The 27368-nt window shown below is 55.4% G+C and overlaps 2 protein-coding genes across 5 annotated transcripts in view; one reads left to right on the top strand and one right to left on the bottom strand.

The window, feature by feature from the left end:
- The window catches only part of ZHX3 (zinc fingers and homeoboxes 3), a 46916-nt gene extending 41769 nt beyond the window's left edge, over positions 1 to 5147 (bottom strand). For all 3 annotated transcript variants that reach the window (XR_008235530.1, XM_052789454.1, XM_052789445.1), the window contains exon 1: positions 5030 to 5147. The gene's annotated coding sequence lies outside the window, so the exon portion shown is untranslated. The remainder of the gene's footprint in view (positions 1 to 5029) is intronic.
- Positions 5148 to 11235: 6088 nt separating this feature from the next.
- LPIN3 (lipin 3) lies at positions 11236 to 25902 on the top strand. Of its 2 annotated transcripts, none has more exons than XM_052789396.1 (20): positions 11236 to 12433; positions 15229 to 15429; positions 15773 to 15868; positions 16649 to 16884; positions 17109 to 17216; positions 17642 to 17762; positions 17933 to 18350; positions 19210 to 19309; positions 19430 to 19599; positions 19682 to 19775; positions 19995 to 20064; positions 20653 to 20745; positions 21236 to 21294; positions 21566 to 21695; positions 21924 to 22072; positions 22213 to 22299; positions 23443 to 23595; positions 23911 to 24022; positions 24118 to 24221; positions 24350 to 25902. In XM_052789396.1, the coding sequence occupies exons 2-20, from the start codon at positions 15238 to 15240 to the stop codon at positions 24492 to 24494; spliced, it is 2637 nt and encodes an 878-aa protein (XP_052645356.1). In that variant the 5' UTR covers positions 11236 to 12433; positions 15229 to 15237; the 3' UTR covers positions 24495 to 25902. The 2 variants fall into 2 exon arrangements, with proteins under 2 accessions (XP_052645356.1, XP_052645347.1); XM_052789387.1 differs by having other exon boundaries at positions 21233 to 21294.
- The last annotated feature ends 1466 nt before the right edge of the window (positions 25903 to 27368 follow it).

The following is a 27368-nucleotide window of genomic DNA, read 5'->3' as shown; positions in this document are numbered from 1 at the left end:
AGTATGACCATTTTGTTAAGATTTGCTGTATTCTAGGAGTTTTGTTTTTAAATTGATTTAGGCAGTTGACCCCACCACTGACCTAACTCCTCTGGAGAATAAAAAATACCCCACCAGCTTTCTGATAAGCACCTGGATATAAAGAAAAAAGTGTCACAGCTTCTGATTTTCAGCACTGCAATTGTAGAGCATGAGTCCATAGGAAACGCACAGACTTCCAGATGGAGAGATGGACAGGACTGATTACATACAATTATTAATGCGTGTCTCTCTCTACACCACTGGAAAAAGCACTGAATATGCTTAAAAAGAAACCAAGCAGGGAAAAATAAAATTACTACCTATTCAAGTATTTGTGCAATACTGGCACAACACCTTAGGGAAATAAATATTAGCTTGATCTATTTCTAAAAGAGAAGTTATTATAAGTTTCATGAAAACCTCTTTATTTATCAAAGCACGAGAGCAGAGCAGGCGTGAGCATCCTGCACACCAAGCCGGGCTCCAGGAGCGACTAGCTCCCTTCTTATCCTCACGGAAGCAAACTGATCCCCTTTGTACCTGTAGGACAAAAAAGTCAGCCTGAAAACAACCTCAAGACACTTACTCAGGAGAAAAAGAGTTAAAAGATGCAGAGAGCTGGCTCACTGGAAGCCCCTTTCAACTGATTCATCTGCCTCTTGCCTCAGTGAACTTTAAAGTGCTCGCTCTTTAAACCTGTCCCAGCCAGGCTCTTTATTAAGGACACTCTGCCGGACAAATTCCAGGGCTCATTCCCCACCCTATTCCTGACACGGCCCTCTCAAGCATCTCTGTATTAAAAGAAAAAACCCCAAAAGCTCTTCCCCTTGAGCAGCCCAACAGCACAGCAGGCAGGGAAGCCCCATCACCCAGACTGAATTTTCTGAGCGTTACTGGGCAGGAGTGTTTGGGTGGAGCTATAATGGAAACTTTTGCAACCTTAACACCATGCTATTTTATTTCATTTTTTTCCCCAAGCAAGTGCTAAAACGCATGGGGGGCCTGGCTGGAGTGGCGAGGGCAGCACTCGCCTTCAGTAGGAGGAACATTACAAAAGCCATCACTGCAATTGAACACACAGTTTAGAAGGCTCATTCTCCAATATTTCTATTTCTAAAAATAAAAATAAAGTAGGAATAAGGAGTGAAGTGCACACAGATTAAAAGGGAGTTCAGTTAAACATCACCCTATCATGCATGTAGAAAAAGGAGAAGGTACCCTCACACAGCGTCCCTCCTGAAAGGGGAGAAGAAAGAGAAACCACAAAGTCTTTGAAACACATGAGAACATCCTCCACGCAGAGATGAGCCATGGCTGCAATGGCTGTGACTGCATCTGGTGACAACCCAACTGCTTCAGCTCTGCTCTTGTGCCATGTGTCATCACCGGCTTCTCTAACTCCACCGCAGTCCTCATCCGACCAGGGCTTCTCTTCACGCAAACTCACTCTATTTGCATTTTAAGCATTGTTATTCAGAACATTTGTCCAGAAAAAAAAAAAAAAGAAAAAACAAACAAACAAACAAGGGGAAAAGCACAAGACTTCTCTTCTTTCTTCCTTTTTAATTAGAAACATCACCCCTCTTCTACTCAATGAAGCAGAAAAGCCATCACAGCTGCAAGAGGGAGAGATGCTGCAGACCTTCACCACAGAGACCACCAAGCACCAGCAACAGGATCTTCTCCAAATTAGCCTCTGTAGCAGGACTAAATTCATTGCACCTGGAACAGGTGGAGCCTAAGCTACAAACATAATCATCCTGGGCTCCTATTTAGTTAATACAAAGAGACAGGCATCTCAGTGATTCAGAGTCTGCACGGTGCGAATCATCCTTAGGACCAGCAGGGTGGGGGGGAACCTGGACCTGGCTCTGGGCTCCTGCTCTCCCAAGCAAATCCCTCTATTTCAGGGCCACGCCAGCTCCCTGCAAGGACAAGGGTGACAATAACTTACACTAACTGCGGGCAAACCAAGGACCTCTCCACGGGATGAATCTCCCTCGTGCTTTTTTACATACAAACCAGGTGGAAAAGACAGAAAGGGAAAAAAAAAAAAATATCAGGAGATGGGAAGCAAGGGACCCACTGCAGCAAAGCAAGCAGCAGCAAGCCAGCCCACGCAGGTTTGCTTGCACAAGCCGGGAGGGCTGAGCAGGACAGTGGCATGAGGGGGAGATGTCTGCTCCCATCTTCTGCCTTTTATTTGCACAGATTTCCACAGACCCTCAATTATTTGTTTCCACTCCCAACAGTTTTCTGGGGGAGCTAACGCCCTGCCTGCATTCAGCAGGCAGCAGACAGCCCAGTCCCGGGAGGGGATGAACACGAGTGGGTCTTCCAGGGCTCATCACTGCCCAGGATACAGCCCCACGTTCGGAAATAGCAAGTGACGCACCTATGCAACAGCCTCGCACGCAGCAGCGGGCTCCTCGTGCCCACTAACCCAGAGAAGGCTCCTGGGGGACCGAGCCACAGCCGTGCCCTGCAAACGATGCTGCCTCTGGACTCATCCCAGCACACAAACAGGGAAAGGCTTGACAAGGGACAAATGCAGACCCCCGTCCCCGGGTTGGACTGTAAACCCAAGTTGTAGATAATTCCAGGAGCTATGAGACAAGCTGCTTTTACGTAGTAACACCATAGTAACCGAGGTGGATGATAAAGCTTGCATACACAAGGGCACCACATTTTTGGAGGGGAGGAAGAGGAGGTCGAAATAGAAGGAAAGAAAACCTTCCTGCGGAGCGAGGGGACACATTTGTATAAAGGAGAACCGAAGCCACACTGCTGTTTAAATCTCCCCCCACTGACAACCCAGATGGCTCTTCCTACCAGCCCAGCTCACCTGCTCCAGGCTTCCCCGCTCCTGGCTGTCAGCACTGCCCGCATCGGTCCTTGCACTTCCCCAACGAAAGCCAGCAGCCCCCATGGGGCTGGTTTTGCTTGGCTTTGCAACAAGGGTTTTATTGATAGAGATGTGCTCCTGCGAGTGACTTTGGGGCTTCAAGTTACTACAGCTTTCTTACGGTAGCAAGAATTGCGGAGGCTGAGCCTTGTCAGAAAAACCTATGCTAAACCCCAACCCATCTATAATATAATTAACAGAAGCTACAGATTAGGTTGTCTCTGAAGCAAAACTCAATCCAACAGCCTCCTCTCTCCCACCCCCAAAGGTGGGTCAGGACTCCAAAACTGTGTGGGCATCCGTGTGCTGTGAGTTACTGGGATGAACTAAGAGGAAACAATGAACAGACTGGAACAGCCCGCTCCCTCTTCTCAGCTACACATCCCAAGTTGTAAAATACATCAAGGTCACGGACCCAACCTAGTTAATAGAAGTTACCGTTAAATTGCTGTTTTCTTCTATGGTAAATAAAATGCTTCTGATCATCTGGGGTTTTTTTCCTCCTCCTCATCTCTTAAAGAGAAATTAGTCTAGAATAAGCTGTTCCAGATAATGAAGTAAACTTCTGGCTTCCTATCCGTGGAGAATCATTCCTTAGGACACCGCAATCCTCAGTTGGGGACTGCAGCCGGAGGAGGTGGTCAGGGAGACCAGCAGCAAAACCCTCCCTGCCCAGCTGGAGCCACCCTCCCACGCTGGGCGGAGGGGAAAGCCCACAGCCGGGCAGAGCCCACTCCCTTAGGGGAGCAGAAATGGGAAAACGCAGCTCAAGATGGGCTTGTATATGGCTTTTTTCCAGATATATCCATCGGCCTAACGAGACACATCACTCACATCACCCACCTCTCCCCCAAAAGTTTCCCATCTCGTAACCAGAATAGAAGAGGACCGCTTGGAAAAACCTTATTGCTCGAGTCTTGAGGGCACAGACTAAGCATGCCCTGAACCAGGGGATAGAGTTTAAAGCCCTGAGCACGAACTGCGTAGTCACTTCTCAGCCACGCCAGCCATCCAAGCAAACACAATGCCCAAGGGGCACGTGCCCACTCTCCGCCTTGGACCCGCATCCCCCTTACCGAAACGTCTCCGCTCCCCAAACCCGCCACTCGGAGCAGAGAGGCCTCAGTCCGCTGGCACCTGGCCACACGTCTGGCTGCCACCGCAGGAGCCCTGATCGGGAGCTGCCATAGCCCAAGCAGGACTTTACCCCGGCAGCACAGGGGTGCGAGGTTAAACCACTGTCCCCAGCCAGGCAAGGAAAGCACCGAACGGGAAATCAGGACGGAGGGATCTGGCGTTTAGTCCCAGCTTCGCCACAGATTTCCTACGCGGCCCCGGGCACCTCACTTAGCAGGGGCTCGGTTTTCCTACCTGCGTGAAGGGGGAGATGCCATCTGCTGACATCCCGGTTTGTCCCAAGACCAGGCACGTTAAACCCGGCACTGTTGCAACACCAGGAGCCACAAAAAACCCCCCCTCGTGACCAACCCTCCTAACCCCCAACTGCGACACGAGTGCGGTCTGCCGCCCCTCAGTCCCCGGAGCAAGCAGCCAGCAGCAAGGGCTGGAAAAAAGGACTTTTCTTCCCTCTAAAGACCCAGACTAAAGAAAACAACAACAAAAAAAAACCCAACCCAGACTGCCCCAAGGGAGAGGCAGCCGGGTCCCGGGCAGCCCCACGCAGCCAGGCGCTCACGCAGGGCTCCCTGAGCGGCCGGGCCGGCCGCCGGCAGATTTTTAATTGAATTTATTTTAATTTAAATTTTAATTGCTGGCGAGCCGGTCGCAGCAAAGGGCAGCGCAGCCCGCCGGCTCCCCGGCCCGCGGCAGGGCTGGGCGCACCGGGGCGGCGGCGGCGGAGGTGGGGGGGGGGGGACGGACAGACGGACGACGGGGACGACACGCGTGTCCCGACCCCCGGGTGGGCGCCCGGCAAGGGGAGGGGGCCGTGGGAGCGCCTCGCCCCCGGCCCCCCGCACCTGTCCGGGGTCCGCGGTCCCCGGGGGCAGCTCCCGCGGAACGGGGGGGGGGGGGGGACCGCGGCGGCGAGGCGAGACGAGGGGCGCGGGACCCTCCCCGCCGCGCCGGGCGCTCGGCACTCACCCACGGCAGGTCCCCGGGCCGCCGTGGCGGTTCGGCTCGGCGCGGTCCGGCGGAGGCCCCGGCCCCGGCGGCGAGCGCGGGGCGGGCGGGGCGGGCAGCGCAGCGGGGCGGCCGGGCGGGCGCCGCCGAGCCCAGGCATCGGCGGGGGGCGGGGGGAGCGCGGGGCGGGCGGGCGCGACACACACCGGCATTAGCCAGGCTCCATCGCCGGGCTGGGGAGGGGGGAGCGGGGGTGACGTCACCGGGGCGGGGCGGCGCGCGCGCTTGCGCGCGGTTCAGCTGGCGGCGGGGCGGCGCGCGCGGGGTACCGGGTACCGGGCGGCTGCACCGGCCGCATGCACCGGGGAGGGCGGTGCAGCGTTGGCACCGGCTGTGCGCGCGCGCGCTGTGGGGGGGCGGTGTAGCGCCTAGCACCGGGGACGTGCGGCGGGGAGGGCGGTGAGCGTTCGCACCGGGTCCGTGCGCCGGGAAGGCGGCGAGCGCTGGGCACGTGCGCTGCGAGGGGTGGCGGCGAGCGCCGGCACCGGGCGCGTGCGCCGGGGTCGTGCCGCGGGTGCGTGCAGCGGGGCGGGCGGCGGGGGTGTGCACCGGGTGCGCGGCCCCGGGGAGGTCAGCAGGTGCGTGCCCGGGAGCGCGTACCAGGCACCCGCGGGTTCGTGGGGCGCGGGTACCGGGGGCCTGAGCGGGGCGTACGCACCGAACACCGGGAGGATGACGACGAGCGTGCAGCCAGCCGTGGGGGAGGATGGCGTGGGCGTGCGGCGGGCGCCGAGGGCAGCGGGTGCCCTGGGCGTGCCGGCGCCCTGCTCCCCCCGCCGCGTCGCCTCGCCGCTCCAACCTTCTGGTGCCCCGGCTCAGCGCCTTGCCCCATCCGAAGCGGAGCGGGTGGCTCCCGCCGGTTTAGGGAGCTGAACCGGCTGTGCGGAGCCTGGCCGGGGGGGACGGCGGGGCCGTGCGCCCTGCTGTCGGCACACTGGGCTCGCCCGTGGGGCCGCGAGGAAGGCGATGGGTTCAGGCGTGTGCCACACGGTCGGTTCGTGAGCACAGTCGGTGCTACCAAAAAAACCCGCCCGGCCGTGAGCAGCTCTCGAGTGGGCAGCTCTGCGCCTTGCGCCAGCGCCGATGGAGCCTGGATGAACCTCCAGGAATTGCCCCCGTCCCTGAGGGAGCAGGACACCTGAGCTTTACTCCCGTGGCTTTCACGTGATGGGAATTCCACGCCATCCAGCTGTGCACTGGTGGTTTGGTGGCTGGAAGCGCCCTGTTTGTTCCTGCTCCCAGCCTTCGCCCCCCCCCCCGGGGGGAGGGAGTTTGCTCCAGGGGCTCTGTGGGTCCAGCTGCAGGGTGAGCGGCTCTGGGCGCTGCTGTGCTCCCCGAGGCTGGAGAGGTGCTCCTGGGGGGGCCAAACCGCTGCACCCCAAGGGCTTTGGCAGCATTTAATAATAGCGTGCCATGAGCAGGTCGGGGATCGAACAGAGCACCAACTAGTTTTTAAAAAAAGTGTGGCTTGGAAACATCATCTGTCTTGAAATAAGACACCAGCTTTGGACGAAAGATAAAAGATTTTCCAGCTGCCTAAATGTGGACGTCATCCCGCTTTTCCTGGATTTGGAGCTAATGGTCAGACTCTGCTCACAGTTACGTTGATGTAAATATGATGTTGCTTATCTAAAGCTGTTGGCTTTAGAGCACAGGTCTGGATTATCAGCAGCTGGGACAAAAAAGCTAAGGGCTCTCAGTGCATCGCAAGTTCAGAGACTTCATTTTTCAGGACCCTTTAGTGCTCAGGGCTATCAGCTCTCCTGGTTTTAGAGCGTGGCTGAATTTCTCTGCGAGCCCTGGCTCCTGGAGCCACGTGACTGTGTGGGAATTGCAGCTTTCTGGTTTTTCTTTTTAAGTAAGCTTGAACCCTTTGTGTTTACGGAAGAAATGTGAACTTTTAACAGGTCAGAAACTAGGGGCCAAATCAGCAGAGCATGTTTATAAACCGGAACGGATGGTTTTCAACCAGTCCTGTGGCCGTAATTCAGCTTTTTCAATGCTTGTGATTGGCGGACAGGATGGCATTTCCTCCTCTTCAGGCAAAATGGCTTTCCCGCCCACTCCGTCACACGCCAGGCCAGTCTGACCTGATCTTTCTGGGAATGGGAAAGAAAAAAAAAAAACCTACAACACTGTTTTCCTGTTGTATTCCTGGCTCCAGGGCCGGGACTCAGAGCTGCTGGACCTGCAGGAATTGCCCCCATCCCCGAGAGAGCAGGACACCTGAGCCTTGCTCCCTGTGGCTTTCACAGGATGGGAATTTCACCCCATCCAGCTGTGCTGACTTGGTGTTTCTGCCTCTCCTCTCGTCCTCTTTTGCTGAATCACCCCTTTCACAAGCCTCTGGAGCTCTTTGTTGATCTGGGGAAGGAAATGGGAGCCCCTGCCCGGCCAGCTGAGAGGGGCAGGAAGTTCTGCCAGCCTTCCCCACAGCCTTCCCCACGCTCCCCCTGCTCTTAAAAGGCTGCTTCTGTCTGCTGGGAGAAGGGGCCGTGATAACGGGAAAGCCCTTTCACGTCCCAGCCTCTGGCAGGAATTCCCTGGAGGGTCACAGTGTGGGGATGTCAGTTAGGGGTGACAGCCCTGCCAGCAGCAGGGAGCTGCTCCAGGAAGCTGCCTGGCACAGGGACCTTGGACCTGCTGGGCTGATTGACAGCTGTCAGCCCCACATCTGGGTCACCCAGCCCAATAAACTCAATGGCTCTGGCCATCTCTCACCTGACATTTGGTGCTTGCAGTGTCCTGCTCTGTGCACAGCATTCAGGAAAAGCCGTCTTTGCAGCCGTGCCTCAGCCTGACTGGCTGCTGCCTGGATTTTGCCAGCATCTCAGGAAACCCCAGTGTAAGGGGGACACTGGTGAAGTGAAAGGACAGAGCAGACCCAGGGAGAAACGAGCCAGGCTAGTGACCATCAGAACGTCGTGCCCCAGAGCAGCGATGTCCCGGAGCATCCTTCCAGAGTGGGAAAGGGGGCAGGAGAACACTGCTGCCTGGCTCAGGGGTGGGAAGAGGATTTGGATGCTGCAGTAAGTGGCTTGGCAAGGCGGGCTTCCAGCCGTCAAATGGTACTGGTGTCCCCAGCTACTAGCTGAGCCCCGTGGCTGGAAGAATTGCTTCTGTCCCAGCCCCAGCTTCGCTTGTCAGCAAAGAGACCTTTTCTGTCAACTCAGTTCCCCTCCCGTCCGGGAGAGCTTCTAGCTCCTCTGCAGTGTCTCTGATGAGCTGAGCTGTGTTAGGTCTCAGCCAGCATGGAGGACGGCTTCCCAGCTCGCTCTTGCAGCCAGATCGTCCACCCTTCCTCCAGACATTTCACCCCAGGCCCATGAAGAAGCAGGCAGCAAGGGGGGGATCCAAGGAGAAGTGTCCCGAGGGATTGCTGGGCTGCTCAAAGACGAGCTTAAGCAGCTGGGAAAATCCCGGAGAAATAATGTGATGACTGAAGGAGAAGGCAAAACCCCCAGCAACCCCCACCTTGGAGGCAGCCAAAGAATTGGCTGTGGCCTGGCTCATCTGCAGCAGCTGTTGAAATACAAAGAAGGGGAAAAACAAGCCTGTCTTTGACAGGACTTGTCCCCTCTCCCGCCCTGTGACTGAAGACATGACTTGTTTTTCTGGGACAGAGGAAAATTTAGGAGTCTCCCGGGCAGCAAGTGCCTGGGGTGCTCCCAACTGCCAACTGGATGGATGGAGTTTTTCTGGAGAGGCGCTGGAAATGCTGGGATCATGGTTTTCAGCACTGCCAGCCGGTGAGGCACAGCATGGCCTGCAAGGCAGTACGGAGGGGCCAGAGTGCAGCTGGCTGTGCCGCTACCCCATGTGGGGTGAAGGCTGCGATCCAAGACGGGTGGAGAGCACCAGGGATGAAGGATGAAGGCCGCCAAGATGGACATGGGTGTGAGCTTTTTGGAATGCAAGGAACTGAAAATATTGCATCTTAGTTGACTAATAAAAAAAAGCCGTCTTGTTTTGCAAAGGCTCATTGCAAACATCTGCGGGTTGTGGAGTTCCCAAATGGGGGAAGAAACGTCTCCCTGTGGGAGCAGCTCCTGGGGGGAGGATGCAGAGGATGCACAGAGAAATTGGGGTGCTCAGGTTTACAAGGCCAGGGAGTGATGGATCTGCAGGGCTCACCTTCCAAAAAAAGGAAGGAGGAGCAAGAGTAGATGTGAAAAGCAGCTGGCAGGAACCAAGAATAATTGTATGGCTTTGCAAAAAATTACCGTGGCAATTAAAAGTCCATTAAGCTTTTTGGAGGACAAAGAAGGGAAGAAGAGGTAAGTAAAATGCCCTGGGGCTGGATTGCAGGGTAGCACAGAGGGACGTATGGACATCACGAAGTGTGGCCATGGCACAGCTGGGGATCTGCTGCAGGGGCACTGGGGGACGAGCATAAGGGGCAGTGGGGAAAACCAGCTGAGCAAGGAGCCTTGGAGGTAAGTGATGGGGGAAGCTACTTCTGCAGGGTGTCCGAGTGCCAAGTGCTCGCCCCTGTGTCCAGAGGGTGGGGGTTTGAAGCCACAGCAAGGCTGAGCTTGTGCTGGCTTTGCCTTCCTTCTTTGTGCTCACTTGAGGATGCATTCAGCTGGCTAAGGAATAAATGGTGTCCTGTGCTGAAATGTCCTCTGTGGCATTTTTGACCTGGTACCAGGCATCTGCAGCCCAGATTTATCCTTGCTTTTGTGTTCAGCCCTGGAGTTTGCGTTACAGCCCCAGGGTCTGCAGGGTGTAAACCACTGCCCTGGGTGAGACCCACTCCGGTGGCATCACCGACCTCTAGTCTAAGACAAAGGACAAAGCACCTGAGATGTCACATCCCGAGGTGTCTAGCCTGAGGTTACAGCGGGTTCCTTCCCCGCTGGGTGTGAGTGCCTGGTGACCTGGCCATGGGCTGCGGGGTTTGGTGGCAGCTGCCCACCCCGGGCTCCCCACGAGCCCTGCTGGGGTCAGGAGCTGGTGCTGCCCGGTGCCAGCCCGCCTTCCTCGGGGAGCACAGCCGTGCCTGGCCACCCACAATAGCTGCTTTCTGTCCAATTTCACCGAGGGGTAGAGCGCTCAGAAATATTAAGCTGCTGGAAAACAGGCTTCCTTCCTTAGCTGGTTTGTCACAGCCTTTAGGAAAGTTCCCATATTGGGTCTGGGACCTCATGTCCAGGCTGTGCTTGGCACTGTATGGGCACAGGGGGGGATCTCTGTGCCTCCCACTGCCACCAACCTTACCAGTAAGGCACAGCTGAGGAAGGTGGGATGCGGGGAGTGAACGGGGCTTGCCTGGGAATGAGCTGTGGCATTTCTGCAGATCAGCCCATCAGCTGTGACCAGCTCAGGTGGATTGGACCCTTCGCCTCACAGACTAAGGAGGTCCTAAGCAGCCTCCCTCCAGCTTTGGTGCTTCCTTGCTCTCACAGAGCAACGTCAGCTCCATGAGTGATGGGTGGGAGACTCCTATGCGCACACCAGCAGAAGAGCCTTCATTCCCCAAAGTTCCACCATCTCTTGTGCAGACCAGGAGCTGCATCCACTCAATCCATGTCACTCCAAAACTCAGCGCAGAGGGTGCTGGGGAATCACTTGCACAGCAGGTCGGGCAGTCGTGGGGCAGAGCCCGTACCGGCCATATCTCTGCCCCTGGGGAGTCATAGTCTGGTGGGAGCCAATGCACTTTTTTGGGAGCACAAAAAAACTCCACTGCCTCGGTTTCTCACCTGAGTCTACCTGGCTATTCCTGCATCGCTTCCCCACTGCTGCGAAGCCCATTGAGATCAGGAGAGGCTCAGTTTTCACAAAGCCTCTGTTTTTTTGTGCTATTATTTCAACTTGTGCTCTCTCTTCTCATCCCACTGGAGATAATGCAGGGCAGAGGAGCCCCTGGGGCTTGGCCACCCACTCCCTCCCTTTATGTCTTGTTAGGACTTCACTGTGAGCTTTGGTGGTGCCTCTGTAAAATGATGCTTAGTGCTTCTTCGTGTCCCAAAGCTTTCCTAAGGCCATGGCAGAAAAAAAAAAAAAAACCAAAACAGGGAGGAAAAAAAAAGGGCAGAAAGCCACAATGATGGAGGTGGAGAGGTGATATTGGGCCACAGGCAGGGGCTGCCAGGGTGCAGGGTACCCACGCCCTGGGAAGTTGTGGTGCAGGGGAAGGGTGGGGAGGGCTAGAGGCTGGGAGAAATGGAGGGAAAGCCACCACCCTCTGGTGACAGGTCTTCAGAGCCCCCGGCGCTGCACCCAGGAGTGCCAAGGGTCGGTGCAGTAGGCAAGTTAGGCACCCTGAGGTGTATGGCATGGCACCTCAGCAGCCTCAGAGGATTTTGCAGGAAGGTGGGTGACATTAGCTGTGTCCCAGCTGGTGCTGCCCTGGTAGGAAACACTGCCTTCCCCTGCTTGCCCAGGGGCACAGGCTGGCTTGTGCAAAAGGTCCCGGTGTCCCAGTTTGGTCCCAGTCCCAGGCTGCACAATGAAATAAACTCACCCAAATTCACTCTTCCAAAGTTTGCAGTTATTGAGGGGCAGCTAAAATTATCCCTCAAAATGCCCTAAAACCTTGGGTTCTGGTGAAGCCTTGTTCCTCCCTACAAGCACAACACACCAGCGCCTTCCACGTTCCTCCCAGTCAAAACCTGGCCAAGGTGCACCCAGTCTTACATCCAGGAGCAATTAGGCGAGCAACACAGCAATTATCACCCTACCCACTCTTCGTGGTCCTAGTCCATGTGACCCTATAGCAATCCCTATGACCCTATGGAGGAGGGAGAAATTAGCATCTGGCATAGGGTCCTTAGCAATACGCTTCCCACTCTGGACTGTTCTCAGCCCAGCCACGGCTGCGTGAGGATGCTCTCCAGCCATTGCAAGGCAGCTTTTGAAGGGCAGATCTTTCCCAGAGCTGTGCGCTCAGCCTGTGCAAGCACCTTTTCCAGAGGGCTCGGTCTCCCCCCCGGGTCCTGAGAGCTGGGGTTTGGTATAGTTTGTGCCCTGAGGGGTTAAACGCTGAGAGATCTGGTCTGGAAAATGAAAGGACTGTCTTTGGAAATTCCAGCTTGGTGGGTTGGGCTGCAGTGGCCTGGCGGGATGGTGGGTTGGAGAAGGAGGGAGGAAGGGTCTCCCTCAGCGCAAGGCAGTTGGCATCTCTGCCAGGAGCTGCTGGAGCAAAGGAGGCGGTTGCAATGAGACACAGCTGCTCCGGCGTGAGAACTGGGAGCTGGTTGGGAGCCGGGGCCCTCCCCTTGCTCAGGTGAGAGGAAGGAAGCGGTAGGGAGAGGAGGAGCTGAGGTGAGCGAGCTTTCTTGCCGGCAGAGAGCAGCTCCTGGGATTTCTGGGCTGGTTGCCCCAAAGTTGAGGCGGTGCTGAGGTTCAGCAGCTGCCCAGGTAATGGGGAAGGTGCCGGGCAGCTTGCAGCGTGCGGTGGATGGGGAGCGTGGCCGTGCAGGGTGGGAAGGGGGTGCTGCTTGTGGGGTGGCCCAGCTGGCTGCCACCTAGGAGCAGAGCAGGCTGGTGTTAGCGAAATAGCTGGCTTATTTGGGGAGGCTTTTTAACTGGAGAGGTGGATGTGAGCTGTGTTGCCTCCATGGGGGAGGGTTGCCCCCTTTGCTAGAGCCGTGTGGTGAAGGGCTGTGATCCAGCCGTTTCTGGGGTTGAGGGGTGGGGGTGCCCCATTCCTCTGTAGGGCTTATTTGTTGAATGTGGCTTGGTGTCCTTGAAAACCGTTCTCCTGCCCTGTCCACCTATGAATCTCTCTTCAGAGTGTAACTTACTCTTCATCTCCTTAATGGACCCGCTCCATCCATGGTGGGGCTGAGAGCTGTGAGAAGTCTGAGCCTCTTCTCTCTGTTCTCTGCCTGTCTGCAGTTGCCCTGGGTGAAACTCACAGGGAGTTAAACTCACTGAGCTGAAAGCTATCAGAACCATCCTCTTCCCACTGCCCCGAGCTTTGGGGCCGAGCACATCCCCAGCAATGTGCAGGCAGATGCTGGGGGAGCAAGCAGCTGCCCATTTAGGCAATGAGGCATGAAGCCCCGGGGGGGGACACTGGCTTTGCAGCGGGGATGTGGCCCTGGCACGAGGCGCTCGGCAGCATGTTTTGCTGGCTGGCTGCAGTGCTGTGTTAAGCCCTTGCACTCTGTTCACTGTGAAGGCGCTGCTCGGTATGGGGCTGTTCCCGGGGACTCTTTCCAAGCCCCCACCCCAAACCCTATGGGCTGTGCAGGCTTATCTGCCTGGGATTTTCCCTATGCACTTTTCAGGTCTGTCTCAATGTAGACCCCAGCCAGGAGCCCGTCAGCACTGCCCTGGGAGCATCGGGGTCAGCCCAATTGTTCCTCCTCTCTGAAAATCCCCTCCTCTGCAGCGAGGAGCTCTCTCCTGTTTGCTGCCAGGCCCCGCAGCACAGCGGGAAAGGCAGCTGGAGGGCTGCCCATCCCAGCAGCGATGCTGGGGAAAGCTGGGCTCAGCAGGTTGGTGGGTGGCCCCGTGACCCTGGTCCCGCTCACAGCAGAGCTGATGGAGGCACCGAAGCTTCGGGAACAGGCTAGCGCTTCCCTGCCGTCTCCCCCGGGGAGGATCTAGGCTTTGGGCTTATTCCTGGCAGGGGGGCAGGACATGGAGCAGGGACCAGGTCTCCCCACACAGACCGCCTTCCAGGAGGGATGTCTGGGAACGGGACGGGGCTGAGCTTGTGCAAAACGGATCAGAGAGGCTGGGTGCCTGCTGGGGCAGAGGGCTCATCCAGTGGCACCTGCTTGTCCTCGTCCCTTTGGGTAAGGAACCAACTCTCACCAGCCACCCCATGGGTTGGGTGTGCACTGGGGGCTGTGCTGAGAGCCCCCAGGGACACCATGCGATCGGCTGATCGTGCTGCTGGCACAAGAGGCTTCCTTTAGTTCATCCACGGTCCTTCTGAAGTGGTTATTCTGTGTCCTCATCCTCTCCTTGGGGCAAGGTGGGGTGCAGAGCTGGCAGCTCGGGAAGCTGCGCTCAGCTTCTGTGGTTCCCAGTCTCTGGTGTGATGTGCTGACACCAAGACCGTCGTCCTGCTGATGCTGCTGTCCTGCTGATGCCGAGTGCTGAGCAAACGGAGCAAGGGGCTCCTCTGTCCCAGAGGCTGGGACCAACACCCAACACCCCAACATAGATCTGCAAGAAAATACTCTGCGGATTTCAATGTGTTGACCAGGAGGCAGCTGCCAGTGGTGGGCTGCAGGAAGGGGGGCTGCACATAAGCCATTTGGAGCCTGCATGTCACCTCACATGGCTGGAGGCCTGGCTGTGCTGCAAGCCCCAGCACGGACCACACAAATCTCTGCCTTTGCAGCCATGCCTTTCCTCCAGCGCAGTGGAGGAGACTTGTCTCCGCTTGGGGAGTGAGAAGCTGGAGGACGTGAGCAGGCAAAAGGATGAGCGGGAAGCAGGCAAGGCTTTCCCTCCATGTGTTCTTGCTGATGAAAACCAGGAGCCACGCAACCTTGGAGTGCAGCAGTGCCTTGTGAAAACAGCGTTGCAGAGCTGTCTGGGTACCCTCCAGGCAGCAAAGCCCCTTTGCTGGGATTCCCTGGGGAGATCAATAATGGCAGCAGGGGCCAAGACATGGAGACCACGGAGTTCTGGCTTTAACAAGGGCCATGTCTGGCTGATTCAGCAATGCCTAGGTGGGATGCCTTCCCCTCTGAGTGGCAAACATTAGATTTGGATTCTGTTCAATGTGAGCATGTGGTGTATGCAGCAGCTCCTTGGACTTCCCACCTCTCTGCCCTGAGGGTTTTTTTTTTTTAAGGACAGTGCAGAGCACGAGGTCTCCTGCCAAAAAAATTCTTGTTTGAATGGGATGTTGACAGCTCGATTGCAAAGTGTTGTTGTGAGCTAGTATTTGCCTTCCCAAGGGGCAAATGTGATGGTGCATCCCAATAGCAAAGGTCTCTCTCCTCCAAGCTGAATGCGATAACTAGTGCTCTGGCTTCTGTCCTGTTTTCTGGTGCTCACAGAGGCCCTGGATGATCTTCATCAAGGCCCTTCATGTGTTTCTCTCGGTTTCCCTAGAGGCTTATCTGTCCCCATGATGGGGCTGTATTTGCAGCTGTGAAATGATTCTCCTAGAGTAAACTCGCATTGCATTTAGTTGCTGGAGCCCTTTTTCACCACCTGAGTCTATTCCTGTCTCTCACTTGCAGTCTCAAACAATGAACTACGTGGGGCAGCTTGCCGAGACCGTCTTTGTCACAGTGAAGGAGCTGTACCGGGGTCTGAATCCTGCCACCCTGACGGGCTGCATCGATGTGGTCGTGGTGAGGCAGCCTGATAACTCCTTCCAGTGCTCCCCTTTTCACGTGCGTTTTGGGAAGCTGGGTGTGCTGCGCTCCAAGGAGAAGGTGGTAAGTGGTGCCTGCCCTGGGATTATGCTTCCTCTCTGGTGTCTCCAGACCTAGGATCTTCCATAACCCAGAGGTTATGGAAGAACTTTGTTTGGGGAGAATGGGAACCCTGCTGAAAGGGGTGCTTGCTAATTTTTGGGGGGGATGCCCCTGAATGAAACCTGTACTCTTCAAAAGAGGACTGTGCTTCCCAGGAAAGTTGGGAGAGGTCCCTTGCCTCAAAGGCTGGATGGCTGTCAGCCCTCTGAGCAATCCCAACTCATCCCCTCCCTGGGGAAGTGCCTTCCTGTACACTGATAGGTGAGTGGGTTCAGATGGACAGGCTTCTTCTGCCCCTCGCCAGGTTGACATTGAAATCAATGGGGAGCCTGTGGACCTGCATATGAAGCTGGGCGACAATGGAGAGGCCTTCTTTGTCCAGGAGTCAGAGGAGAATGAGGTTGGTGATGAAGAGGTGCTGCTGGTCTGTGTCCTCCTGTGACCACCTGGAAGTGCAGGCCTGAGGTGGAAGGAGCAGGTTTGGACTGCTCTTCTTCCCCACGGTGACTCCATTATCCCTTCTGATGTTTCATGTGTCCAGAAAGGTTCCTGCTTGAAGGACCTTGCAACCAGTGTAGAGGATCTGAGCATTGGAGCACCCTGAGGGAGCATTAGACCAAATATCTGCATCTCAGACTGGCCTCCATCAATGGGCATGGCTGCTGGCCAGCCAGGCAGATATCTCGGAGCTTGGCCTCTTGGGGGATCTTGTGACAGGGATGAGAGTGAGCCAGATGCTGTGGCAGGCTGCCCGCTCCACTGGGAAGCGGCGGGATGAGACTAGTTGTGGCTTCCAGAAATCTTGGCAGCTCTCTCCCAGGCTGACTTGTGGTTGCTGCTAGCTTGGGCTGGGTTTGAGAGCAGGGAGAGGGCTCTAGAGCAGAATCCCATCTACAGCCTTTGTAATTCTGGTCTTGTGGTGCCATCTCCTGCCTGTCTCTCCTTGCCCATGTTAAAGATGTCTTTAGCTTGTGGCTGGATAGCCCTACTTTTTTCTTTATTCACGTGTTGTATGTACAAAACCTTTCCTTATAGGCCTAGCCACAAACCCACCCCCAAGTTGAGGGCTCGGTGGCGTTGGTTGTGCTGGTGGTGTATGTTGCATAGATGAGAGCCATGAGCTGCCAGGCTGGAAAGGAGGGTGCTGGAGCTGACCAGGCTCTTCCCATCCCTGTTGCAGGGCAGCATCCCCTCCTGCCTCTGCACATCCCCCATCCCCACGGAGCAGAGCCCGGAGGATGCCGCTCAGCCCTCTCGTGGGCAGGAGGCCTCCAGTGCTGAAGCGACCCTGCGCAAGAGGAGGCGACGCAGGAGGAAGCCCAAGCGGAAGGAGGTGGTGGACTCCGAGTTAGAAGGCTGCGAGGAGACCAAAAGCGAGATGTCCATGGAGGAGCCGTGCAAACTGCCAGCCCCAAGGTGAGCTGCTTGGTCTGGGCAGGGTGATGTGGTGGGTCAAGCCTGTAGGTTCACTTGGTGGTGCCCAGCAGTGCTGAAACATGGGGAAAGTGTTTCCAAATTGGACCCTAGCTTCTTGTGGAGTAGAAAGCCAGTGGAAATGGTGAAGTTGGGTATTGCCAGCTTTCCAGGAGAGGAGGCTGGTGCCTGAAAGTAGCATAACTGACCTCTTTCCTCCTTTGCAGTGATACAGTGTATTTCTCCTTTGCTGATCTCCCTGAAGAAGAAACCAGGTCATTGCAGTCCCCAGAGATGCACCCTTACTCTGACGGGGAGCTGGCCTCTGTGGACAGGTAACGGGCAGAGCCAAGGCGATCTGCTCAGCTTTGGTGAGAGCTGGGAATGTGCCTTGTGGCTGGGAAGGTGGTAAGGAAAATGGATTTGGGAGTGTCAGGAGAGGAGGGTTTTCCTGGCTTGATACGGTGTGGCTGGAGGAACGCTCGGAGCCCATGAGGCATACTTCTGGCTATGGTTACAGACACAATCAGCCTGTGTGCACAGGGCCTTCCTGCCTCTGCTGCTGAACTGCTTCTAGACAACCGGTGGCATAGCACTTTGCTTCCTTGGGCCTCAGATTTCTATAGGTCTTGCTCATTTGTGATAGTCTTATGGGGCAGAACTGACTCTATGGGAAACCAACCTTACAGGGTTCCTGCGGTAATAGGAAAGCATGGGGCTGTAGGGTAGATGAGGTCCACATTCCCTTCTCTTCTTGTAGCCCCACCCTGAGCCATCCATCTTCTCCCAAAAGTGACTCTGAGCTGGAGATCAGGCCGCAGGAGAGTTTTGCTCTAGGGGCTGAATCCCACATGCAGTGGACCTGGGGAAGGCTCCCTCAGGTGAGTCCCTGCTCTTGCTCTCCTCTAGCAGCTGGTGGGAGGGGGATGTCTGAAAGGCCTGCAGAAAGTAGAGGAGGCTGTGGCCAGGCAGACTTAGAGGTGTTGTCCTCTTCTGCCTGATGCTTTGGGCAACTTCCCATCCTCAAACCTGTTCTTCTGCTTTCCTTGAGGTGAATAAATCTGAACGAGTTGAACCAGCCAAGTCCACAAAGACAATTGCTACAGCAGCAACCACTGTCTCTGCGACACCGGTCCCAGTGGATGAGGCAACCCATCTTGTTGCCAGCTCTGAAGGTTTGGGAGGAGGTTCAAGCCCAGCAGGACCTGAAGGCACACCTTGTTCCTCTGCTGTGTCCGTTGTTGAGCCACTACCCGCACCCCGGGATGGGAATGGCCCCCCCAGACTGAAGGACATCCCCAGTGCTGTGGGGGAAGAGAGCTTGTTGGAGGCCTCCTCAGCCCAACAAGAGAAACAGGAGGGAGGCAGGAGTGTTGTGCCAGACGTTCAGCCAGATGTGGAGCCCTTCAAGGGAGCTGCAGGGGGCTTGGAGGCCCCTGAGCCCCAGCTGGAAAGTCAGAGAAGACAAGGTGAGTGGGTGACTAGTGCTGCTGGAAGCAGTGTTTGAGCCCAGAGATGTATCTGACTTGGGTGGAGGGCTGTGTTGTTCATTCAGTGTAACTCCTTCATGACTGCCCTGGGTATTCAAGGTGTGACATGTTTGCTTTACCTTCTTCTCCGTGTGCTACCAGCTCCTTTGCTTTGAAGAGACATTCCTCAGGTTTCCTCCTTTCAGTGTCCACCCAGCTTCCCAGGAAGGCTTTCTTGCCTTATGTTCCCTGAAGTCCACCCTTGAATTTCTCTGCTTTTGCATGCTTAGATTTCTCAGCAGTGTAGACCTTACCTTAACTTGAAGAGTCTGGCAGCACCTGATCTAATGTGTGTTTCATCCCAAGCACACCACATTAGGTGGAAAATCACAGAGTGAAGCATGCATATGTCTCCCTTGATGATGTATTTAAGGACTTTTATGTTGTTACTTGTCCTAACCAACCTTACTCTTCCAGCCAGCATAAATTTGGAACAAAATTGTCTCCCTGAAGAAGAGATGCTTGGGATTCCTAATTGTACAAAGAGGGAGATCACAAAGCGTTATCTTGCATGGTACTAACTTCAAACAGCACCTTCAGATTGGCATAGCAGAACATAGGCAGGACTTTGGCCTGTCCTTTTTGTCCTCTTGGCAAGTGGTCTTATGCCTGTGCAGGTGTCTTGAGGTACTTTCATCGCTGTTGATTTAAGGCAGCTTTTCAAGTAGGAAGAGAGATGCTTTCTTTATATGATATACGAATATAATAGAGTAAAATGCTGTTAGCTTTCTTGATAGATACTGAGGTGGTTGGAAATGTGATTCAGCTAAGCTCTCTTCCCTTCTGTCTGTGCATTGAGGATCCATCAAAAGAAGTCCTCACTTGGGTCCCAGTGATGTTTACCTGGAAGACCTCTCCCAGCTGGATGAGGAGCAGGTGGCGCTCTATTTCCCCAGGAGGTATGGGTTGCCCTAGCTGGCCAAGCTCAGACCTTCTTGAGCAATTCCCTTAGAGCAAAGGATGGAGGTATGTCTAAAGCTATTGCCTGATGTTGCCACTGTTTCTTTTCTTGCTGGTAGTGACGCAGAGCAGAGTTCAAGGCCTGTGGCAGACCCCAGCAACCCCCTGTGTGTCCAGCTGCCATCCGACTTGCCTGCCAACAGCCCCACGGACTCTGACTCTGATTTGATGCCTGCGATTGCCCTGTCGCTGTGCGGAGGCGTGGGGGGGAGCAGGCAGATCTCCCGTGGTAGGTGGGAGGGGAGGGGGAATCTGCTGTCCTGAAATCCATTATGTACACCAGTGGCATGACACCGCTGCTCTCCCACCAGAGAAGTTCATGAAGCACATGGTCTCCTACCAGCAGTTTGCTGAGAATCCAGGACTCATCGATGACCCAAACCTGGTGATACTGATCAACAAGAAGTGAGTGGCCTGTCCTTCCTGTTGCTTCATCCCAAGATGAGCAGTGTGGCCCCTTTGTCCCTACGGAAAAGCTCTTGTAGGAGTGTGACTCCATCCCAGACGGTGATTATACCGCAGTAGTTGTGGGAGGGGACCTTCTGGCCATGCTGCAGGATGGCAATCTGAAAATAGCCCTTGCTCCAGGAGTGGTGGTGATCTCATCTTTCTTGCTTCTTCCAGGTATTACAACTGGGCAGTGGCTGCTCCCATAGTCCTGTCCCTGCAGGCTTTCCAGAGAAACATTCCTGAGGTCAGTGGCACAACATGTTTACTGGCCATGCTTCTCAGCAGGGCTTGAAGAGTGTGGTGGGGCTGCAAGAGGCCAAGCTGCCCAGCTGGGGCTTTGTGGGCAGTCTGGGGCAGAGCTGAACATCACTCCAGCCCACAAACCCTGAGGTCTGTCCTTTCCCCCAGAGAGACCTCAGGGTGGCTTTTAGGTACCTGGGTACCACTGATACCTGGAGAGCAGAGATTTCCTTGTCAAAAATCTCCTATTCTGATGGTTGTATCTGTGCAAGGCTGGCCAGAGCCAGGGGCCCTGGCAGTCTGGAGGATCTGGGACTGCATGAGCCTGCTCCAGGGATCTGTAGACCTGGCTGGGTTTGTATGGAATAAGGCATCCAGATCTTTTTTTTTCAAGCTGCATGAAGGGAACTGGTCATTGTACCCTTCACGCCAAAACCACCTCAGCTCGCAGTGTGGCAGGAGTCACACATCTTACCCTGTGAATAATCTGGCAAAGGAAACCCTGCCTGGACAAGGGTCTCCTTAGCCTATTGGCAGCTGAGCCTCCCTGGGCTGAGGGCTGACTTCATCCTGTATTCTGCCACATTCACAGAGCACCATTGACCAACTGGTGAAGGAGAAGATGCCCAAGAAAGGCAGCAGGTGGTGGTTCTCCTGGAGGAGGAGAGAATTCCCAGCAGAGGAGGTGTGTTTGCAGCAGTGGCTGTGACAACTGTGTCCCCAGGGGACAGGTGTCATTCTGGTGGCTGGCAGGGGTGGGTGTAGGAGAGCAGCAGGGTCCTGGGAATGGTGTGAGGCTGAGTATGAGGGCAGCCAGAGGGACCTGTTGGCAAGATGACTTCTAAAGTTTGCTGCTCTCCCCTCGAGTCTGTTAATGCCTGAGCAGCAGAACAACACCTGGTAAAGTGGTAACGTGGACCTTGTAATGGTGAGACCTCTTGTCACATGCCCCTCGAGCCACAGCCCAGGCACCACGTGTGTTTGCTGGTCTCCCTGCCCCACCACAGTACCAGGTCGTGGTTCCTCTTCCCTGGGGCAGTGTCCTTATGATGGCAGGGGGATGCATTGCCACCTCTTTTCTGGTATTGCTGCTCCAAATGGCAGTAAAGCAAAGCAGCTTCTGCTCCTGCCCTTGGCACTGACATGCTAGTGATACTATTCTCTGCCTGCAGCAGCAGTCGAGGCCAGGGAAAGCCAACATGGTGATGCTACAGCCTGACTCTGCTCAGCAGAGGTGAGTGCCTCCCTCCTAGGTTACCTTTAGGAGTCTGTGCATGCTCCTGATCTCTTCTCCTCCTAAATGACCTGTTATTCCCAATCTACCTAATGTATGAGGGCAGAAAGCTCTGTTAAGGCTCTGGCTGACCCCGGTCCAGCCAAGTTCCTTCATGGCTGCTTCCTGGTGGGTGGGTTGTCCTGGGTCACCTCCAGATCTCCCCTGGTACTCATGGGGAAAGCCGTGGTCTGCAGAGTAAAGCCAACATGCTCTTCCATTCTTTGTATAGGCAGGAGGAAGAGGGGTCATCCAGTGACAATGAGCCCCTGCACCCCAGGGACGTGTTAGCAATGGATGCCCCTGCACAGAAATCTCTGCCAACCTACAAGAAGTCCCTGCGGCTCTCCTCTGAACAAATTGTATGTACTTTACTTCTCCTTCACTGCCTGTTTATGTGTGTAGGGGTGAGACAAGCCTTAAACAGGGATTTCTCTACTCCTGACCTCATGTTTTTATAGGGCATCCAAGTATTTCACCCTGGGTGGCCACCCTGTAGAGGCTTGGGGTCTCTGGTCCAGCCAGCTGGCAAACCTTGGACTGGTGTAAATCAGTGCTGGTATACCACACTTGTTCCCACTTTGCCACAGGGGAGGCTGAAACTGCAGGATGGCCCCAACGAGGTGGCGTTCAGTGTGACGACTCAGTACCAGGGCACGTGCCGCTGCGAGGCCACCATCTACCTGTGGAACTGGGATGACAAGGTGGTGATCTCGGACATCGATGGCACCATCACCAAGTAAAGGGCCCTGCTCCCACCTGTTAGGGGAAAGTATCCTTTCAAGGCTTGCATAAACAGCCAGGAGGGATCACAAACCCCATCGCCTTCCACGTACCCACCAGGTTGGATCATCCTAACCTGCTCTCCTTTCCTTATAGGTCGGATGCTCTTGGGCACATCTTGCCGCATCTGGGAAAAGACTGGACTCAGCATGGGATTGCTAAGCTCTTCCACAAAATCCACCTGTAGGTATCGCATCAACTGAGGCCAAGGGGAAGCAGGAGGATGACGGAGGAGAGGCTGAGTGGGAGACAGATTCAGGGCTCCTTACTGATGCTGGCCAAAATAGTCTAATTTTCTGCCGCCGGTGATGGTTGATGCTTGCTGTGCTGTCTGGATGATGCTGGGGGGTGAAAGCAGGGGGCGTCCCCTGGGTGCTGGGAGCAGATGCTTGCGTTGCCTTCCCTGGGAGGAGCGTGTTAGCGGAGGCTTTGCTGGGGCGATGTAGCTGAGCACTGAAGGAGGTGAAATCTCACAAGATTACACCTGGGAGGCCACAGGCATAGCCGAATACCTTTGGGTCGCTGTGCAGCAGCGGCACGGGGGTCCACCCAGCGCCACCAGCCCCGCGGACCGGTGCCGGTTGCCTCTCTGGGTGCCCACCCACTGCTTCCCATACCCCCGAGGTGCGAGGCTGTCCGCGCACCCGGCGGAGGCTGGCAGCGGGTCCCGGCGGAGCCCGGCCTTCAGCTCCGTCCCTGGCACCTGTGGCCACTAAGAGGCACTGTGGGCCCGCGGATGGCTCGTCCCGGCCCCGGCGTGGGGGACACGGGGCTCCCGCTCCCCGGAGGGCTGCAGGTGTGCTGCTGCGGGGCTGGGGCTGCCCTCGCTGCCACCTCGGCTGTCTCCTGCAACCTCCGAGCCCACAAAAGCACCGTACCCCCTCTGCCCGAGCTGCCCATCCAGCCGTGCTGGCAGCTTGGGGGTCTGCAGGGGCTGTGTCCAGCTCCCCACAAGCTGCAGGCAGCCCGGTGTGATAAAGGTGCTGGCCTGGGGGGTCCCATCCGATTGCACGGGTACCAAGCAGCAAAGGGTGCTTCGCAGCCGGGATGGGTGTGCGGCTGCTGGGAAGGGCCTGGAGGGTGATACAGGGGTCCCCCTCCGGTGCTGCTTCCCAGCAGTGAGGCAGGCGGGGATCTGTCTTAGCCTGAGTCTCAGGGCGAGTGAGTCGCGTTGTTTGTGAAGCCACCTTGCTTGCTGAAGGGACGAACAGGGTTTGGGCTTAGGCCAGGTATTCAGCCTCATCCTCCCTCTTCCACCTCAGAGCAGGAGAGGGAGGACACTTTGTCCAGGGCACAGCTCAGAGGGCTTCCCTGTGCTCTCTCTAGGAATGGCTACAAGTTCCTCTACTGCTCAGCCAGAGCGATCGGCATGGCACACATCACCAAAGGCTACCTCAAATGGGTCAACGAGCAAGGCTGTGCCCTCCCCAAGGGCCCCATCCTGCTTGCCCCCAGCAGCCTCTTCTCCGCCTTCCACAGGTACCGCATCCTCTCCTCCTCCCCAGCCCTGTACCTCCTGTGTCCGTGGGGACGACACCCCCCTTCCCCAGCTCAACACTGAGGGATGTCACAGCCTTAAACTGCTTCTGGCCTCCTTGCTGCAGGATGCCTTTCGTAGGAGGCAGCAGGGGAACTGCCTGCCCTCCCTGGAGCTTCACAGCAGAACTCCTGATGCATAAAACCTCTCTTGCCCTTCAAATCACTCCTTTGAGCCCCTGACAGCCTGGCTGCCCACAGTCCTGGCCAGCTGTTGCCACTCTGACCTCTGCTCTGTGCATGCTGCTTGTGCTGCAGGGAGGTGATTGAGAAGAAGCCAGAGATGTTCAAGATCGCCTGCTTGATGGACATCCAAAACCTGTTTGCCACAAATCTGCCCTTCTACGCAGCCTTTGGGAACAGAGCGAATGTGAGTGGGTCTCCTGGGGCAGAGGGAGGGCTCGGGCTGAAGTGGTGGTGGTGCCTTCCCGCAGCTTTCACGGCTCGCTGGCCTTCCTTGGGCAGGATGTGTACGCTTACAAGCAAGTGGGCCTGCCAGAGAGCCGCATATTCACGGTCAACCCCAAGGGAGAGCTGATCCAGGAGCTCACGAAGAACCACAAGTCAACGTAAGCAATGTGCTTGTTCCTCGGCACCTTTGGGTTAACCTGGCTTTGACCCAGAGAAGCATCTCATGGGGTAGAAAAGCAAACAAAACCCCAACGACCCCAATGCAACTTGTTTCTTACCCCCATAGGTATGAGCGGCTGTCAGAGCTGGTGGAGCTGATCTTCCCTCCCCTGGGACAGAGTGGGAGCATCGCTCTGGTGTGTCCAGAGTACAGCCACTTTGCCTACTGGAGACCTCCACTGCCTGCTGTTGACTTGGAGGACTTCTCCTGACCCCGTTACCTGTGGAGACCTGACCCAGGGCTCTCCTGTGTGTCCTCTGCCAGGACTGGATGCTCCAGATGCATTTCCTCCTCCCTGTTTGCTGCTCAGGCATTTTGCACTTCTAATACGGGTCATGTTCTGCACTAGAAACACCCCTTCTCTGGGGGCCAAAGAGGGGTAAGAGGGAGCTCTGACTCTACAAAAACTCCATTTACTAAATGGAAATTCCTATAAGCTCGGTCTTCTCTTAATGTTCTTCACACTTTTAAAGCCTGGCTCTTTTTTTAAAGGTGGTGATGGGTTACTGTCTAATTTATTGATGAGCCTCTGGCATAGCTATTTCTATCTCCAGTATGACCACTGTTCCCAGACAGTCCAGCTACCTGCAGTTTGGTAGCTGATGGATTGGAGCTGTCCCATGTTTTAACAAATTGTTAAGGTGGATGCAAGCTGCTGGGGTTTTGAGTTTTCTTCACTAATAGTCACTAACAGCAACAATTAATAAATAGTGCCTTAATGCAGGCTGCCTCTTGTCTGCTGTAGCCCTGTGCATGGAAGTGGGAGCCAGGCTCCATGTCATTTTACAAATGTGGTTGAGTTTATCCTATCCTGCTGAAGTGCACTGCCAAGGGGATCTGGTCTTGGTGGAGATGGGAGCAGGACCTACAGCTTCCTTGGACTGTGGAGCAGCTGCACTAGAAGAGGACTCTTTTTATTTTTTTGCCTGCTACCTTCAGGTAATGTTGCAAAATTGATTTAATACAGGAAGCAAACCCTGGGTTTATGTGTGTGTGCATGGCGTGAATCTCTCCTGTGCCAGTAGGCTGCCACGATCTTGTGCTAGAGCAGGAGCTTATTCCTGTGCCCCTGTATTGGAGCATTCGAGGAATGCTCAGCTATCCTAAAGCAGGGTTGGGCTGGGACTCAACCAGCCTGTCTCCATGCTGGGTGGGGGACTTCTCTGAAATCTGGTTGCCAGCCCTGCTGGGTGTTCAGCCAGCCTGCTGACCCTGCTCTGGGAGCTCTCAGCTGTAACTACATAAAACAAAACAGGCAGGAGCACTGCTGGGCTCCTTCCTCCGATCTGGCATCCACCTTCTTCCCTGACCGTGGGTGAGAGTGTAAATCATCTCCTAGTCTGCCTGCCTCTGTGCTTTAACTCTAGCTCTGCTTTTCTGAAAGCCACACAAGTCATTTTGATCCTGGAAACCTCAGCAAGAAATACTTTATTTTTTTTCCTTTCCAGTACAAACACTTTTTCAGCTTTTAAAATCTGAACGAATGTACAAGGTTTTAAAAACAATAAAACACAGCCTTTTAACAGGATCAGTTATCAACTGCCTCAGAAAGCTGCCCATGCAAGGACAACTGCATCGGTACCATCTTCCTTCTCTGCAAGCAAAAAAAAAAAAAAAAATGCCCTATTTTGTACAAAGTTCCTTTCACTTTTTAAAAATGAATAGCTGAGAACTGAAATACAAACTGTCCATAGCTTCAAGTGACTAGTCAGGAATAGTCCAAACATAGCACCATTTTCTGGAAGGTCAGACTTCTTCCTTGTCCTAGTTTTTTTATGGCCAGTCCCAGCTCCCTCTGTGCTGGAGGAAGCTGTTGCTGTTCAGCTGCTCTGTAACCCAGCTCTGCCTGGGAAGGGATGAGCCTGGCCCTTGGCTTAATTTTCTCTTTGGTTGCTGCAGCCTTTTTTCTCCCTGTTCTGAGTGGATGGGGAGGGGGCTTGGGGAGGATGCTCCTGTGGGGCGAGGGCTCCCCGGGCCCATCACAAAGTGCCAAGGGCTGGCTTGAGACCCCTTCCATGGGCTGGGGTGGGGGGAAATAGATTTTGTTGTCTAAGAGCAGGTTTTGCAGGATGCCCAAAGGCAGCTGGAGGTTGCTCCTCAGCTGGAGAAGTGTCTCAGCAGCTGTAGCATAGCTCCAAATCAGCAAAGCCCAGAGCAGCAAGAGTGGCTTCTGGTGCTGTGAGCATCCAGCAGCCTGTGAGCTGGCAGGGGTGAGTGAGTGGTGGGAGGCCAGGTCCCCTCTCCCTGCTCGTACAGCTGATAGCCCATGCTCCTCTGGCAGGGCAAAGAGCTTTTACTGTATCAGGGTAACATGACGCAGCCAACTGGACTCAGTGATCCCTGTGGTCCTCCTCAGCCTGGAAGCATCTGTTTCAGGGAGCTCATCCAGTTTTTATGGAGGAGAAATGGTGCCCAGATGCATCTCTGCTGGGAGTTGCTGCTGCTTTGTGCTGGGCAGAGCACAGAGCTGCTCCTTTGCGGGACCGGGGGGCAATTGTGGTGCAGAAGAGCAGGGATGGCCTGGTGAGGGTGATGGGCATGAGGTGGGAGCTGAAGGCAAGCTGGTGTGGAAGGGTCCGTGAGCTGCAACGCTGAGCTGATAGAAAAATATGTTCCTCTGCTATAAAGTGCCAGACCTGTTAAGATGGAGGCTCTTTAATTTCCTCTTCATCCTTTCTGGTAATGAAGTCCCTGTTGGTTGAGCAGCAGAGGACACCCGTGCTGGGCTCCCCGGGAGAGGCGGGTTTAGTGTGCAACAGCCCACACGGTCCAGGCGCCTGCTCTGTAGGGCAAGGCTGGAGTTGCTGAGGAACATGTACAACCTTCTCCAGCCTGTGTGTTTGTGGGAAACTAGAGTCAAGTTGGGTAAATAATTTTTTCGTTCCCAGGCTGAGCTGTGGAGAGGTCTCAAGAGGTCTTCTCAAAGGTGCCCTGCCTCCCCCTTCCTGGTGCTCCATGTCGGTGTGGGTCCCCAGGGCTGCTGGCATCCCAGCAGGCTCAGAGGAATGTGAGGAGGATGCAGGCTCCTGCTCCCGCACTGCCGGACAGGGAGAGCCTCATGCTCACACCTGGAGCAGCTGTAGCT

This window comes from Harpia harpyja, chromosome 1, assembly GCF_026419915.1.
Source record: "Harpia harpyja isolate bHarHar1 chromosome 1, bHarHar1 primary haplotype, whole genome shotgun sequence".
Classification (NCBI taxonomy): domain Eukaryota; kingdom Metazoa; phylum Chordata; class Aves; order Accipitriformes; family Accipitridae; genus Harpia; species Harpia harpyja.
Note: the sequence above shows the minus strand (reverse complement) of the source record. Positions and strands in the feature narration are given on the sequence as shown.

What these genes read in the sequence shown, in the direction of transcription:
- LPIN3 (XM_052789387.1), top strand. Translation starts at nt 15,238, where the DNA reads ATGAACTACGTGGGGCAGCTTGCCGAGACCGTCTTTGTCACAGTGAAG. An exon ending in GAGCAGGCAGATCTCCCGTG is followed by an intron (nt 19,600 to 19,681) that starts GTAGGTGGGAGG and finishes CTCTCCCACCAG; the next exon opens with AGAAGTTCATGAAGCACATG. An exon ending in TCCAGAGAAACATTCCTGAG is followed by an intron (nt 20,065 to 20,652) that starts GTCAGTGGCACA and finishes CCACATTCACAG; the next exon opens with AGCACCATTGACCAACTGGT.